The sequence below is a fragment of the Mus musculus genome, chromosome 6, assembly GCF_000001635.26.
Source record: "Mus musculus strain C57BL/6J chromosome 6, GRCm38.p6 C57BL/6J".
Taxonomy (NCBI): domain Eukaryota; kingdom Metazoa; phylum Chordata; class Mammalia; order Rodentia; family Muridae; genus Mus; species Mus musculus.
The window spans coordinates 123,511,938-123,526,207 of record NC_000072.6 but is presented as its reverse complement, the minus strand read 5'-3'; the positions used below and the strand labels follow the sequence as shown (position 1 = coordinate 123,526,207).

Below are 14,270 nucleotides of genomic sequence, written 5' to 3'. Positions count from 1 at the left end.
CAGACTGGACACGAACATACATGAATTGAACACGAGAACAGATTGGTGCACCAGACATTAGACGAGACACAAAAGGGAACAGAGTACTCCTGCTATAAGGCCCAGAGAGAAATTTCTCTCTGCTTTTTGGGACATTTTCATCCCTCATGATGCAGTTTTTATTAACTGCAGCAATTCGCCTGTTCCTTTTAATAAACCCTTTCTTTTCTCACGCCTAATATAGCTTCTGAGAGGCACTGCCTACTGCCTGTTACCCAGCTCCTCACTGCTGAACCTAAGTGAACCAGCGCTCGGGTTTAATGCTGTTTCAGCTTAGCCCATGCCTTCTCCGGTATGAATTTCCTTTATCCTTTAATTATTTTATGGAGCTCCGAACCAGTAGTGTCTCTTCCAAAAATCCTTTGCCGTTTCTCAGCCCCGCGTTGGTTCGCCAATTGTTGTGTCCAGTCAGCGGATCACAACCTGGGTTTTAGTCTGGAAAGGCATTTTGGAAATCTGGAAGAGAAGAGGGGCTAGGTGGCGAGAGAAAGAAATGTAGCTAAGATCATTCTGATCAAAACTCAATTTTTACTGTTGCAACACTCAGTTATGAAGGAAGGGGGAGGGGACCCGATTCCCACCAAATAATCTTGGGCTCCAGTAGTAGGGTGAGCATGTGATGGCACCCACAGCAAAGCGGCATGGTCCAGCAGTGGGCGTGGCAGAACGAATGTGCAGGAAGCTCCACCCCTGAGCAAGCAGGTTTCAGGCTGGGGGAGGGGAGACTACAGTTCTCATCATGCAGTCCCGATTGTTTTGAATTTCTGATGTGGCCCAAGATAGCCTTAGAGAAGTCATTCTACCTTTGCTTGTCCAGGACTTGGGATTAAAGGCATGTGCCGTCATGTCTGACCAGATGCTTATTTTTATGTGTTTTTATGAATGGATTTTATTTCTTCTTTTAAATATTTGACTTTGGACATATGCTTGTTATGGCATTTATAATGATTTCACTTATTTATAAGAAATGTGTATATAATTGAACTTGGCTCATTTTTGTCACAGAGCCTCCTCCCTGCCTCTCACTGGTTTCCAGACTCTCACCTAACAGCTCTCCATTCGGTTTTCCTGCCATGAGCTGCTTTGAATAGATTTTTGCACAGGGCAGAGAGATAGAAAACCACTCCACTTTAATTTTTTGACATGCATTTAGATATTCAATTTTCCTTGCAATTTGTGGAAGCAATTGTCTTTTCTCCAAAATATGCTTTTGACTTTAGCTCTGTGAGTTTATTTATTGGTCTTCTGTTTAGCTTGTCAAAAGGTTTGTCGTATCCCAACAATAGTCTTCTATGTTACTACAGCTCAGTAGTATAATTTGAGATCTTGTGTTGGAAAACATGTACCAGTACCCTCCCTCTTTAGGATGGCTTTGTCCAGTTGGCCCAGTTGGGTTTTGTGTATGTGTGTGTGTTTCCATATGAACTTTAGAATTGCTTTTGCTACTTTTGTGAAAAGAGTCATAGGAAGTTTGCTGAGAATTACCCTTAATGATATACAATTTTGGCATATTTTGTAATATTAATTTGGCCAATCTGTATGCATCCACATTCATCCCATTTCTAGCTTCATCTTCAAAGCCTTTAAAGTCTTCCACCTCCTTGTTTAGGCTTATTTCTTGATGCTTTTTTAAAAAAATTACACATTGTATTATTCCCATTCTTTGTATCTCTAAAAATTCATTATTGACCTGTAGAAAGCTACTGGTTTGGATATCTATTCTGTGTTCCCTATTTTGATGAATGTGTATATAAGGTCTGAGAGTTTCATACCTAAAATTCCAAGAAGAGCCCATGAGAAAACATTCCAACATAAACATATCATATAAACAGGAATAATTTACCTTCTTCTTACCCCATTTGTGTGTGTTTTCTTATTGTATTGATTTTCATAGAAAAATAAATAACTGGCAATAGTGAATACTCTCTAGTCCCCTTTTTGTAATTTTTCTAGTAAATTTTGAATTTTTCATATTATCCATGTCAGTGTCCCTGTATTCAGTAGTTAAGGAGTAATGATATTTGGGATGTCACACTTCTTTGGGATTTCATGTTTCTGTGGTCTCTGTGTTCAAGTTGGAAGTCTTTTGGCTTGGATATTTCTTTTTATTTTACTTGTATATCTTATTATTTAGCCATCTAATCCATTTATGTAAATACATTTTTAATATTAGAGAGATTGAGAGAGAGAGAGAGGTTGGGCAGAGAGAAGTGAATGGTTATGAACCACCTGACACAGTTGCTGGGAATTGAACTTCGATCCATAGAGTTATTTTTTATCAGCAGATGATGCATGGGTTTCATTATGGCCCAATCACATGCACTTTGTTCTCACTGTCTACATCCTGATGCTGCTTACACTCTCCCACCTTGCTGTTCTGATCCATGAACAAACCTTTTTCAGCGTTTAGATCAGTGTTTTATTACTTTCCCCTGCCTTAGGATTTCCTTTACCATTCTAGTGGTTCCCTTTCTAGCTCTCTCTCTCTCTCTCTCTCTCTCTCTCTCTCTCTCTCTCTCTCTTTCTCTCTCTCTCTCTCTCTGTGTGTGTGTGTGTGTGTGTACATGTATGTGTGTGTGTGCATGTATGTGTGTATAGTAAGTGACACCTGTGTGTATGATGTGTGTCAGGTGTGTGTTACATGCCATTGTTTCCCAGGACTGTGCAGGTAGGTATGTCAGCAGATCCATACATGGATACCAGATAGTCTTCCTACATCTCTATCTAAACTGCTGTCTTGAATCAGGGTCTTTCACTTAATGAGAAGCTTGAGATTCTGTGCTGACTAGTGAGCAAGCTCTTAGGATTTACCCATCTATATTCTGCTCTTTGGGGTACAAGCAAAGGCAGGCATCTCTGACTTGCTGTGGAGAGGCTGAGGATTCTAATACAGGCCCTTATGCTTGCAGAGCAAACACTTGCAACCCAGAGTGCCTCCTCCAGATACTCATGATATACATACATACATACATACATACATGCATGCATACATACATACATACATGCATATATACATATATTACATATAATTTTAATTTAGTGTAAAACGTGAATTTATCATGGCATTTTCATGCATGTATAGCATTATAGATACTCTTCAGTCCCTTCAGGCTTTGGCCTATCATACACCACAATTATAGTCTGACTGTGAGGTCAGCTCATAGTGAGCAAAATAGTAAATTAAATCCTCCCTCCATAAACTGCTTGAGCCAAGCCCTGTCCTACCTAACTATTTAGTTTGTTGCAATTGTGAACTTCCATTTCCACACTTGTGACCTGAGACAGACTCATCCAGGCCTGTTCATCTGCCTGCAGACTATGTGAGGTGCTATTACGTCCCATTCTCAGCCTCCACAGTAGGTCAGTGTTAGAAGATCTGTTCTCGCCTGAGATGGCAGCCTACCATAGCCCTCTCAGTCGTGGAGTGTGACAAACTAAATTTCATTTGCTTGGTCAGCTCATCTACCTGCAGGAGCAGCTGTCTTCCTGGGAGCAACAACTGGATTGGAGACCTGAAAGAAGCCTAAGCTTGTCCTGTCAGCAGGACAACAGGTCTTTTTACCACAGACTCTTGCCTTATCTTTTGGATGCATTTTTGTCCCAGTTCAAAAACATATTTTTTAAATGTATGGTTTAATCTTCGCAAGACCAAGGGCCTCTCATCCCATTGATGGCCTACTAGGCCACCCTCTGCTACATATGCAACTAGAGATAAGATTATATTTCACAGTACAGGGTAACGCCAGGGGCAGGAAATGAGAGTAGGTGGGTCGGGGAGCAGGGCAGGGGATGGATGTAGGGGACTTTCAGGATAGCATTTAAAATGTAAATGAAGAAAATATCTAATAAAAAATTTATGGTTTAAGAGTCGTTCACTCAGATTTTGGACTATTTTCGCAAACATAATTGGAAACTGTTTCATGGGCCTCATGAGCCCATTGATAATGTTTAATAATATAAAAATTGTATCAAGTTGCATCATCTATTTAAAATGCTTACTTTGTGCATTTACTAAGAATTGATACTTCTTTATACTAATGTTTCCTTCCTCAGTGTACTCATGTTTGCTTCATTTTCTGATTTCTTCTTTCCTAATTCTCCTTATTGTCCCTATCTACCCCTCTCTCCCAGTCAATTAACATGCATTGAGTGTCTGTATCCAATCACCATTATTTTGAATTCAATAAGTGAAATGTTTATTAAACATTCTAATTCAGATACCTGGTGAGAAGGCAGTGAATGGAGCCAGGGTGTTTTAGTGGGCATTTGGTTTTAGGGGATTATTGAGGGAATTTGTGTGGAAAAGGATTTCAAGTTCCAATTGGAGCCATGGGACACTGGGATATTCAAATATCACCAGTGTAGAAATACATAGAAGATTCTATAAGGCAGGCCACTAGTGTTGGCTAAACAAAGAAGAAAAAAAAATCCCGAAACTCATTTAGGAGCACTTTTTAAATAAATTCATTGTTTCTTGGCAATAAGTGATGTGAATTTTAATAATTGATCACTTGATTTGGCAAATTAATGATCTAGTTCACGACCAACACCAGAGGAGATAACCTAAAGTAATGTGAATGGCAGTGTAGTCATCTCAATTAAACTTTTCTGGTAAGAAGGACAGCAATGTGATGTGAGGGAGCAGAGGCTACTCTTACATAGAAACTTTACAACATTCATTGAGGTTGATAGTCAGCATTCTATCCTAAGCAAGCTTGTATTAAGCATTAGAGAAAGCCAAAAACAAAGGATTGTGTAGAGAAATACAGACTTCACTAGTGGGTTTTAAAATGCTTCTTAGATTCTTCTTTACTGGGCAATTAGTAATGGAATTGTGACTTCAAATAAAAAGCTTTTAGTGGTAATGTTTCTTCACTTCCATATAAAGAGGAAGAAAGTTTTGGTATGGAAAGTGTAAGATTTGCAAATGCTTTAATTTGACTGGTTGTGTCTGAACTGAGAGAAGGAGATAGACACTCTGTGACCCTGTTTGATACATTTAATAAACGTGAAAAGAAAAAAAGATACACTTCATGAAAGGACTAAAAAGCAAATGATGAATCATAGGTAACATTAATTATTTCTTAGCAAAGTTATTTAACTCTTTAATTTCTCCTAGAGTGCATTAAGAGAAGAGGTAAACCAAATCATTTGAGAATAAACCTAATAGTCATGTCTTAAGTAGTAACTTTCTTTCTGTTTAGATCAGCTATGCTCCTTTTGATCAGAGTCTTGGGACCATTGTCCAGCTCCAGTCTCCTTACCAGTTTCCTGTGCACACTGCAGCTCTGTATCAGGGAATTATTCAACTGCTGCTATACTTCACTTGGGTCTGGGTTGGCCTGGTAGTCCCAGATGATATTCGGGGAGAACTCTTCCTTAGGGACATCACAGAGGAGATGATGAACCATGGACTTTGTGTTGCATTTGCAGAAAAGATTCAAGGTATTCTAGCTGAGGACAAAGTAAACACGAAGCTTTTTAATGAAAAATTCACATTGACACGTGTTATCATTGCATTTGGTGACACATATTCTCTTCTGGCACTTGCTGTTCACACCACTTTCTATACTACTTTTCGTAATGTCTGGATCACAACTTCTGATTGGGATATCACATTTTATTTTCAGCAACCTAAAAGTTATGAATACTTTGGTGGAGGATTATCATTTACTGATCGCATGGATCAAATTCTGGGATTCAAAGATTTTCTTAGAAATGTTCAACCTAGAAAATACCCTCAAGATATCTTTATTCAGGATGTATGGATGGTCTTATTTGAATGTCCATATTTAATTGATCATGAAGCCAGGCAACTAAGTCAATGTGAGCCAAATGGCAGCCTGAGCACACGACCTCTGCATGTTTGGGATATGAATACCTCACCCTGTAGCTCCAAAGTCCATGCTGCTGTGTATGCCATTGCCCAGGCACTCCATGAGGAGCTGTCCCTCAGAGTGGAAGGAGGCTCACTGGACAAAAGTGTACTCCGGGCTCCTCTCCCTTGGAAGGTAGCTATAGCTGGTCTTGTGTTTTCCTAGGTTGTTGTAACTTGACTTTTGAGTTCTGTATTTTATTTCATGAACTTTCATAGTTCCTTTCTAATTAGTGATATAATTCAGGAAAAACACATTATAGTGTTTAAAGTTGAACTAACATTTCTGTCTGAAAACAATATAAGCATGGTGCTGAAAAACAATTGTCTTTCTAAATTAAGCACATTCAAATTATAATTTTCATGCCCTTACATTGCCATGTCTTTTTATTATTGCTTTTATTGTTTTGTGAAGAATCTATACAATACAACTCAAATGCTTTGGACAAGTATAAATCTGAGATATTTATTTTAAGGTATTTTAGGCACATTTGATGCCAACAGTTTGTTTTGTTTTGATAAACAAATCCTAGAAAGAACACATAGCTGTGATAGGGCACACATTTTCATCAATGACTATTCTCCAGTGTGTGTGACTTCATGAGTTTGAAGCCAGTCTTTACTGTATAGTCAGAACTCATCTTTAAAATCAGTTCCCAATCACATCTGAAACAAAAAAAGGTTTCTCTAAAATGAATATGGATTGAATGGAGGGGCACTAATCACAACATATCAACTTTTCAAATGTTTCCCTCCTGTGCAGCTGCTTATCTTTTCAAACCTACTGAGTTTCTAACAACATACCAGGGTTCCTTCCTCTAAATCCTTGTCAACACTTTATTTTTTGAGATTGTTTAAATTTGCTCTTTGTTTGCTACTTTCAAAACTAATGAATGTTGGATATTTTCTAAGTTTGCCCCTTTGCATTCCCTACTCCTCCATCCTCTGTTGGAGACTTTTTCCTAAGCAGCACTCTCTCATTCTAATGACTTCTTGGTGTAGGTAGGATCCTCTGAATTTAATTAGAGTTTTTAACACAGGAATGGGGGTTATTGCTGGACTAAGGGATAATTATCCCCTTAGAGCACATAAATCTGTTGTGTGTTTTGAATTTTGACATCGGGCATGCTAACACATACAAAGTGGTATAGCTCATGGTGAGCTGCAATCCCCTTTCTTAAATCAGTGATGGTAAACATCTTTCCATGATTTATGGCCACAGGTATCTCTTTCTTGATAAAACAATCTAACTGACATTTTTTTCTTATTTTTACTTTTTGACTAAGTCATTTCATTAATTACCTATAAATTGGGATGACAACACTTCATTAGGTGTCTTGCTTGCAAATATCTTCTTCCACTCCATGAATTGTCCTTTTACACTGTTGGTTGTTTTCTTTGTTGTGCAGATGCTTTCTTGATAGGAAATTTTATCTTAGCTTTCATTGACTGTTTTTTATATCCTGTTTGAAAAAAATGATCATCAAGACCAAGGCCATTATAGGACTTCCCTCTCTGATTTACTCTAGGAGTTTTTTGTTCTGAGGTTTTGCTGTGTTTTTATATTATTTGCTGTATGAAACAGACAAAAATCCAACTGCAGTTTCTCACCCTGTTTTCACACCAGCCTTTGGACAAGTGACGTCATTTCATCCTTTGCATGTTATTGGTGTTTTGTGTGTTCAGTTGGTTTCTGGATTTCTGTTCAGCTCCTCTGTGATGTGTGTACATTATATGCCAAGCTCGTACTATTGCAATTTTATAAAACCATTTGGAATTGGAAATGCAATGCTTTAAATTTTTTCTTCTTCAAGTTTGCAAAAGGCATGTCCTGTGAGGAATTTAGGCCTTGAGAAAGACATTCAGATTTTCATAGAGACTGCCCTAATCTGTGAAACATTTTGTATAATGAACTATTTAAAACAGCATTAACTCTTCTAATCCTTGATACTATTTCCTTTGTATATCTTTTCAATCTTTTTTATCAGTATCTTACAGGTTTTACCATAGGGATATTTTACTTACTTGGTTAAATATTTTCCTAATTAGAAAAAGTATTAGGAATATTATTTTATTGTTTCTATTGCCATATATTTATTTACATGATGTTGGGTTTCATGAGGATAATTACATACAAGTGTATATATAAATACTCATTTGACTATGCTTTCCCTCAATTCCCTCACTCCACTTTCTATTCCCTGCAGAGGTGTAGTAGTTTGAACCAGAAATGTCCCCCACAGGCTGTGGATTTGAACAATATGTTCTCAAGGCATTTTTCTAGGGAAATTTGGATGATGGAGAGTTCCTGCAGTATACATCAATGCAGAAGTGTTTTGGCATTTATTTATCTTCATCTTACTTCAGGGCCACCCTCTTGTCTTGCAGGTGAGGATGGGAACATCAGCTTCCTATTCCACCTCATGTGTTTTCTCTCATGCTCCTCACCATGATAGACTCTGGTCACCCTGGAACCATAGGCCCAAATAAACTCTTCCTTCTGTGAGTTGCTTGGGTCACAGTGCTTTATCACAGCAACAGAGAATTAACTAATACACACTTGTGTTTGTCACATTTGGTCCTCTACACAGTTTTGCCTTTACTCCCAAGTCTCCCATTTTTATGTACTTGTGTGTGTGTGTCTGTGTGTGTGTGTGTGTGTGTGTGTGTGTGTGTGCGCGCATGTGTGCACTTTTGTCTGCGTCTGTGTGTGTTCAAGCATGTGTACAGTTATGCATAAGTGTGTGGACCTGTGTATGCATGTGTGCATATAGGTGCTTATTAATGTCCCTGTTTGTGGACATTTGTGTTATAAACTAAACACTACAAATGAGTTTAAAAAACTACAATATGTGACTACAGGAGTCTGACTTTCCTTATTATGACAATTTTCTCACAATAATTTTCTCATAAATGGCATAGCATCATTAGTCTTTATAGATGGATATATTTCCAATAAGTGTATTGCAATTTTTTAACCATTCTTTAATTGGTAAACACTATATTAATTACATTCCTGCTGCTGTGACAAAACACTATGACCAAGTAAAATCATAGGAGAAAGGGTTTGGCTTCCAGTTCTAGAGGTAAGGGTTTCCTTGTTTAAAGGAGGCATGGCAGGAAACATCAGGTATGATGATAGGAAGAGGAGATCATATTTAAACCAGAAGACAAAGCAAGAGGAGCAACAGAAAATTCTCTATTGTCTCAAAGCCCATCCCCAGTGACATGTATTCTCCTGCAAGGCTACATCTCTGAAATCTCCTGAAACACTGACAACCTACTAGGTGACAAGTATTCAACACCTGAATCTATGGGGAACATTTTTATTTAAACCACCACACACTCCTAAGCTGAGTCATGAACTCATTGTTGCAGTAAGCCCTAAAGTCAAGTACTTCTGATACACGGACTTAAAAGTCCTTCAAGTAAACACCAAGAAGTGATGGAGCTGGAACATATGGTAGGACCTGTTCGTTGTTTTTGTTTTTGTTTTTGTTTTTGTTTTTGTTTTTGTTTTCGAGGAGTATCCCTTCTGGATTCCAGAGTGACTGGCCTAATTCACATTCCCACTAGCAGTGTGTAAGCATTCTCTTTTCTACATATTATAGGCAATAACTGTTAATATATGGGTTTTCTATTACTGTGATAAAGCAACCAAAACTGAATTATGGAAGAGGGAGTTAACTTTGGCTTAGGTTCCAGATGGAGAGTTCTTAATGGTGGAGAGGTATAGCAGCAGAAAAGTAGAATAAGAAGCAGAGAGATCGGGGGCTGGTGAGATGGCTCAGTGGGTAAGAGCACCCTACTGCTCTTCCAAAGGTCCAGAGTTCAAATACCAGCAATCACATGGTGGCTCACAATCATCTGTAACGAGATCTGGCTCCCTGTTCTGGAGTGTCTGAAGACAGCTACAGTGTACTTACATATAATAAATAAATAAATCTTTAAAAAAAAAAAAAAGAAGCAGAGAGATCATATCTTCAACCACATGTAAGAACCAGAGAAAGTATGTGGGATGAGGCTACACAGTCTTAAAGCCCAGTCCAGTGGCCTAGTTCCTTCAGCAATGCTCCTTGGTCTAAAAATTCCATCACCTCTGAAAATAGCACTTCTGACAGAGACTAAGTATTCAAACACCCGAATCATCTCGGAGCATTGATTATTCAAATTATAATATATATTTCTACTGTTTGAGTTCTATGTGTGTGTGTGTGTGTGTGTGTGTGTGTGTGTGTGTGTGTGTGTATCTTTGAGAATTCTCAAATTTTCTTTCAGTGTGGTTTGATCCGATTAATTCTCCTTCCCCCTACCTTTCCCTTGCTGTGCCCAGATTTGCATCCTACACCCTTAAAACCCTTCAAGATCAATTCTTGCTGTACTAATAATATTTGATATATTGCCTTCTGCTGGTGCATGATCAGCTTTCCTGAGGTGATACTCTTAGAGAAAATTGACCATCGCTTCCAATAGCTTACAAATGCCAATGGCATCCGAGGTACAGGTGGGACTCAATGCTCAAATATTTTAGACCGGCTTGTGCTTTTGACGTCTCATACATGCTATCAAAACTGAACTCGTATGTGCAGCTGCTTTGCAGTGTCCAGAAGATACTGTTTTCTTGTAATCATCCACTGCCTTATTATATGGGGATTCATCCACTGGCTTGTATTCCATAAGGCTAATATTGTATCATTAGAAACATTTTTAAATGAAACTATATTTTGCTTATTTTCTTTTCTTCCCCAAGTTCATCCATCTCCCCACCTCCTTTCAACCATATGTTCTTTCTAAAAAAAACAAAAACAAAAACAAAAAACAAATACAAAAAACAAAACAAACAAACAAACAAACAAAAACAAGACCAAACTCATTAGAATTAACCACCCAAAACAAGGCGAAGAAAATAAAATCGCATCCTCCCAAAACAATTTATAACAAAATGTCACACTGTAAGCAAATTAAAACATACATACACAAAAACAATGGAGTCCATTATGTTGGGCATTTGCTCCTGAACATAAGACCTGCCCTGGAGTGGTTGATATGCCCAGTGTCACTCTGTGGGAGAAAACTGGTTTTCCCTGTCCCAGCAGGTATAAGTGAATGTTCAGTTGTTCATTTTTAACCGATTGACTAGATTTTTATTCAGTTCATTCATTCATTCATTCACTCATTCATTTGCTCTTCTTAAATAAAACAAAAATAATTTAATAAAACAAAACTATGACATGGAAGTCAGACAACAGAAAGGAAAGTGCCTCCTCTTCTATAGCGTTCTCTGAACTATAAGAGAAGGGTTATTGTTTTATTATTTTTTTAAAATATTCTCCTCTCATACAATACATTCCAACTGCTGAATTCCAACTCTCAATTACCACCATTCCCCTGTCCATCCCTGCTCATCCTAGATTCCCTGGCCCTCAGTTATCCTTCTCTAAAAAGTAAGAATTCAGAGGATATCAACATGGCGTAACAGGATAAAGTGAGTTAGGCACAGACTGTAATATCAAGGCTGGATGAGGCCACCCAGCAAGAGGAAAAGGGAAGGGTACCACAAGTAGGCAAAAGAAGACTCAGATATACACACTCCTCTACTGTTAGGAGTCCCACACCACAACAAGCTAAAAAAATGATAGCATATATGCAGATGACCTAGTGCAGATATGTACAAGCTATGTACTTTTGAATTCAGTCTCTGTGAGCCATTATAAACACTGATTCTTTGATTCTGTGGGGTGTGTTCTCTTGGTGTCTTGGACTGCTCTTTCTCCTACAATCCTTCCTCCTCATCTTCCATGGGATCCCCAAGCAATGCATAATATTTGGCTGGGGTCTCTGAATCTGTTCCCATCAACTGTTATAAGAAGCCTCTGATAAACTCTGGTCTAGGTACTGCTCTATGGCTATAGCAGAATAGCCTTAGAAATCTGTTTTTGACTAGTTGCTATTGTGGTGGTCTATCGTTGTTTAGTTCTTTCTTAGTTTTTCGAGCAACCCAGCTTCAGGTTCCTGGCCATTAGGACAGTTGTCTGGCATGGGATGCATCTCAGGGCTTGAGTGTCAAGTTATACAAGTCATTGCTTGCTCACTCCCACAGATGTAGAGCACATCCCAGCACATCCTGCAGTCAGGACAGGTTTTGGATCCAAGTTTTTATGGCTGAGTTGGTGTCCAAGGTACACTATTGAGAGTCTTGCCTAGTTACAGAAGATGGCTAGTTCAGGTTCAATATTCTCCATAACTAAGTCCTTAATAAGGTCACTTTCATAGTTTCCAGAAAGTGTCTTCTTTCCTCTAGGTTTTGACATTGCCTCTAAATGCCCCACGATTCCATCTCTCTGTGTGTCTTCCTGTCCATTACTTCTACCTCCATACCTCCCTCCCTGAACCCTTCTTTCTTGTTCCCATCTCTGTCTCTAATCACCCAGAAAATCTATTCTATACTCCATCCCCAGGGAGATCCATATGACCTGTACCTTCCAACCACAGATTTCTCCTTGTTACTTAGCCTTTTCTGGGTCTGTGAATTGTAACATGATTATCCTTTAACAACATTTACATAACTACATGCTATGTTCTCCATTCTGGGTCTTGGTTGACTTACTCTGGATCCTTTTTGGTTCCATCCATTTGCCTGCAAATATCACAGTCTCATTTACCTAAGAGCTGATTAGTAATCCATGGTGTAGATGTCTTATAATTTGCTGATCCATTCTACAGTTGAGAAGCTTTTAGGTTTAATCCAGTTTCTGTCAATTTTAAATAAAGCCACTGTGAACTTAGGTGAGCAAGTGTCCTTGTGGCAGGATGGAGTGTCATTTGGGTTTACACACAAGAGTAGCATAGCTATATCCTGAGATAGATCGATTCCCAATTTTCTGAGGAGCCAGCATATTGACTTATATAGTGGCTGTACAAGTTTTCAGTCCCTCCATCAATGCAGAAGTGCCCTCCTGCCTCTACATCCTCACCATCATGAGCTCTGTCTTTGAGCTTAGTCATTCTAAAAAGGTGGAAGACAGAATCCCAAAGTAGTTTTGTTTTACTTCCCTAATGGCTAATAATATTGAATATTATTTTACATGTTTCTCAGCTAATAGAGATTCCTCTATTGGGAATTCTCTGCTTACATAAGTACCTCATTTTTTTTTTCATTTAGATTGTTTGGTTTGTGGTTGCCTATGCTCTTCAGTTTTTTATATACTTTGGATATTAGCTCTCTGTCAGATGTTGAGTTGGTATAAATCATTTTTCATTATATAGACTTTTGAAGTTATTCTTTGACTTGCAGAAGCTTTTTGATATCATGAATTCACACTCATTATTTATTGATGTAAGTGCCTGCACTATTAGTGTTCTCTTTAGAAAATTGTCTTCTGTGCCAATGTGTTTAAAGCTGTTCTCTACTTTTTCTTCCTTCAAGCACAGTGTGTCTTATTTAATGTGATTGTTAATTTGCCTTGAGTTTTCTATGGGTGATAAATGTAGAGCTATTCACATTATTAAACATGTATATATAGAGTTAGAATAGCTCCATTTGTTGAAGATTCTTTCTTCATCAAAAATCAGTTGTCCAGAAGTCTGTGGATTTACTTCTGGGCTTCAATTCAATTCCATCGCTCAACATGAGTGTTTCCATGAAAATACTTTGTGGTTTTTATTACTATAGCAATGTGGTATGATTTAAAATTAGGAATAGTGATACATCTTTAATTTATTTTACTATTTATTATATTACTTCTACTGATCCATGAGTATGGTAGACCTTTCCATCTATAGGTATCTTCTTCTGTTTCTTTATTCCACGACTTAAATTTTTATCATAAAAGTATTTTTCATGACTCATTTGGCTCCCCGTAAATATTTGATATTGTTTTGTGGCTCCTATGAAGAGATATGTTTTCCTGATTTTTTTCTGTTTGTCATTTTTATACAGGAAGGCTATTATTTTTTTTAGTTAATCTTGTGTACAGCCACATCTATGAAAGTGTCCATCAGTCATAGGAATTCCCAGGTAGGGGTTGCTTATGTATACTCTCATGGAATCTGCAAATAATAATATCTTGAATTTTTATTTGCTAATTAGTATCCCTTGAATTCCTTCAGCTATCTTACTGCTGTATTGCCCATTTGGTTGAAAACATGTTATCTCCAGTATTTGCCATGTTTTTGTCTGAATATATATGTGTGTGTGTCTGTGTTTCTGTGATATAGGCCTAGTTCTTGCATGGGTTAGCTCTATGACAAATGTTTGATATACAGAACAATAACAAAAGCCACAGGAACATACAGTTTGAGACAGAAAGGGCAGTTAATGTAACTATGTTTGTATATTTATAAATAAACTTACAGT

At 37.9% G+C, this 14,270-nt stretch overlaps 1 protein-coding gene across 1 annotated transcript in view; it reads left to right on the top strand.

The window, feature by feature from the left end:
• Positions 1-14,270, top strand: part of Vmn2r21 (vomeronasal 2, receptor 21) — a 40,899-nt gene that overhangs the window by 7,199 nt on the left and 19,430 nt on the right. The window contains exon 3 of the mRNA NM_001104635.1: positions 5,244-6,050. Coding sequence (NP_001098105.1) covers positions 5,244-6,050 — 807 coding nt within the window. The remainder of the gene's footprint in view (positions 1-5,243; positions 6,051-14,270) is intronic.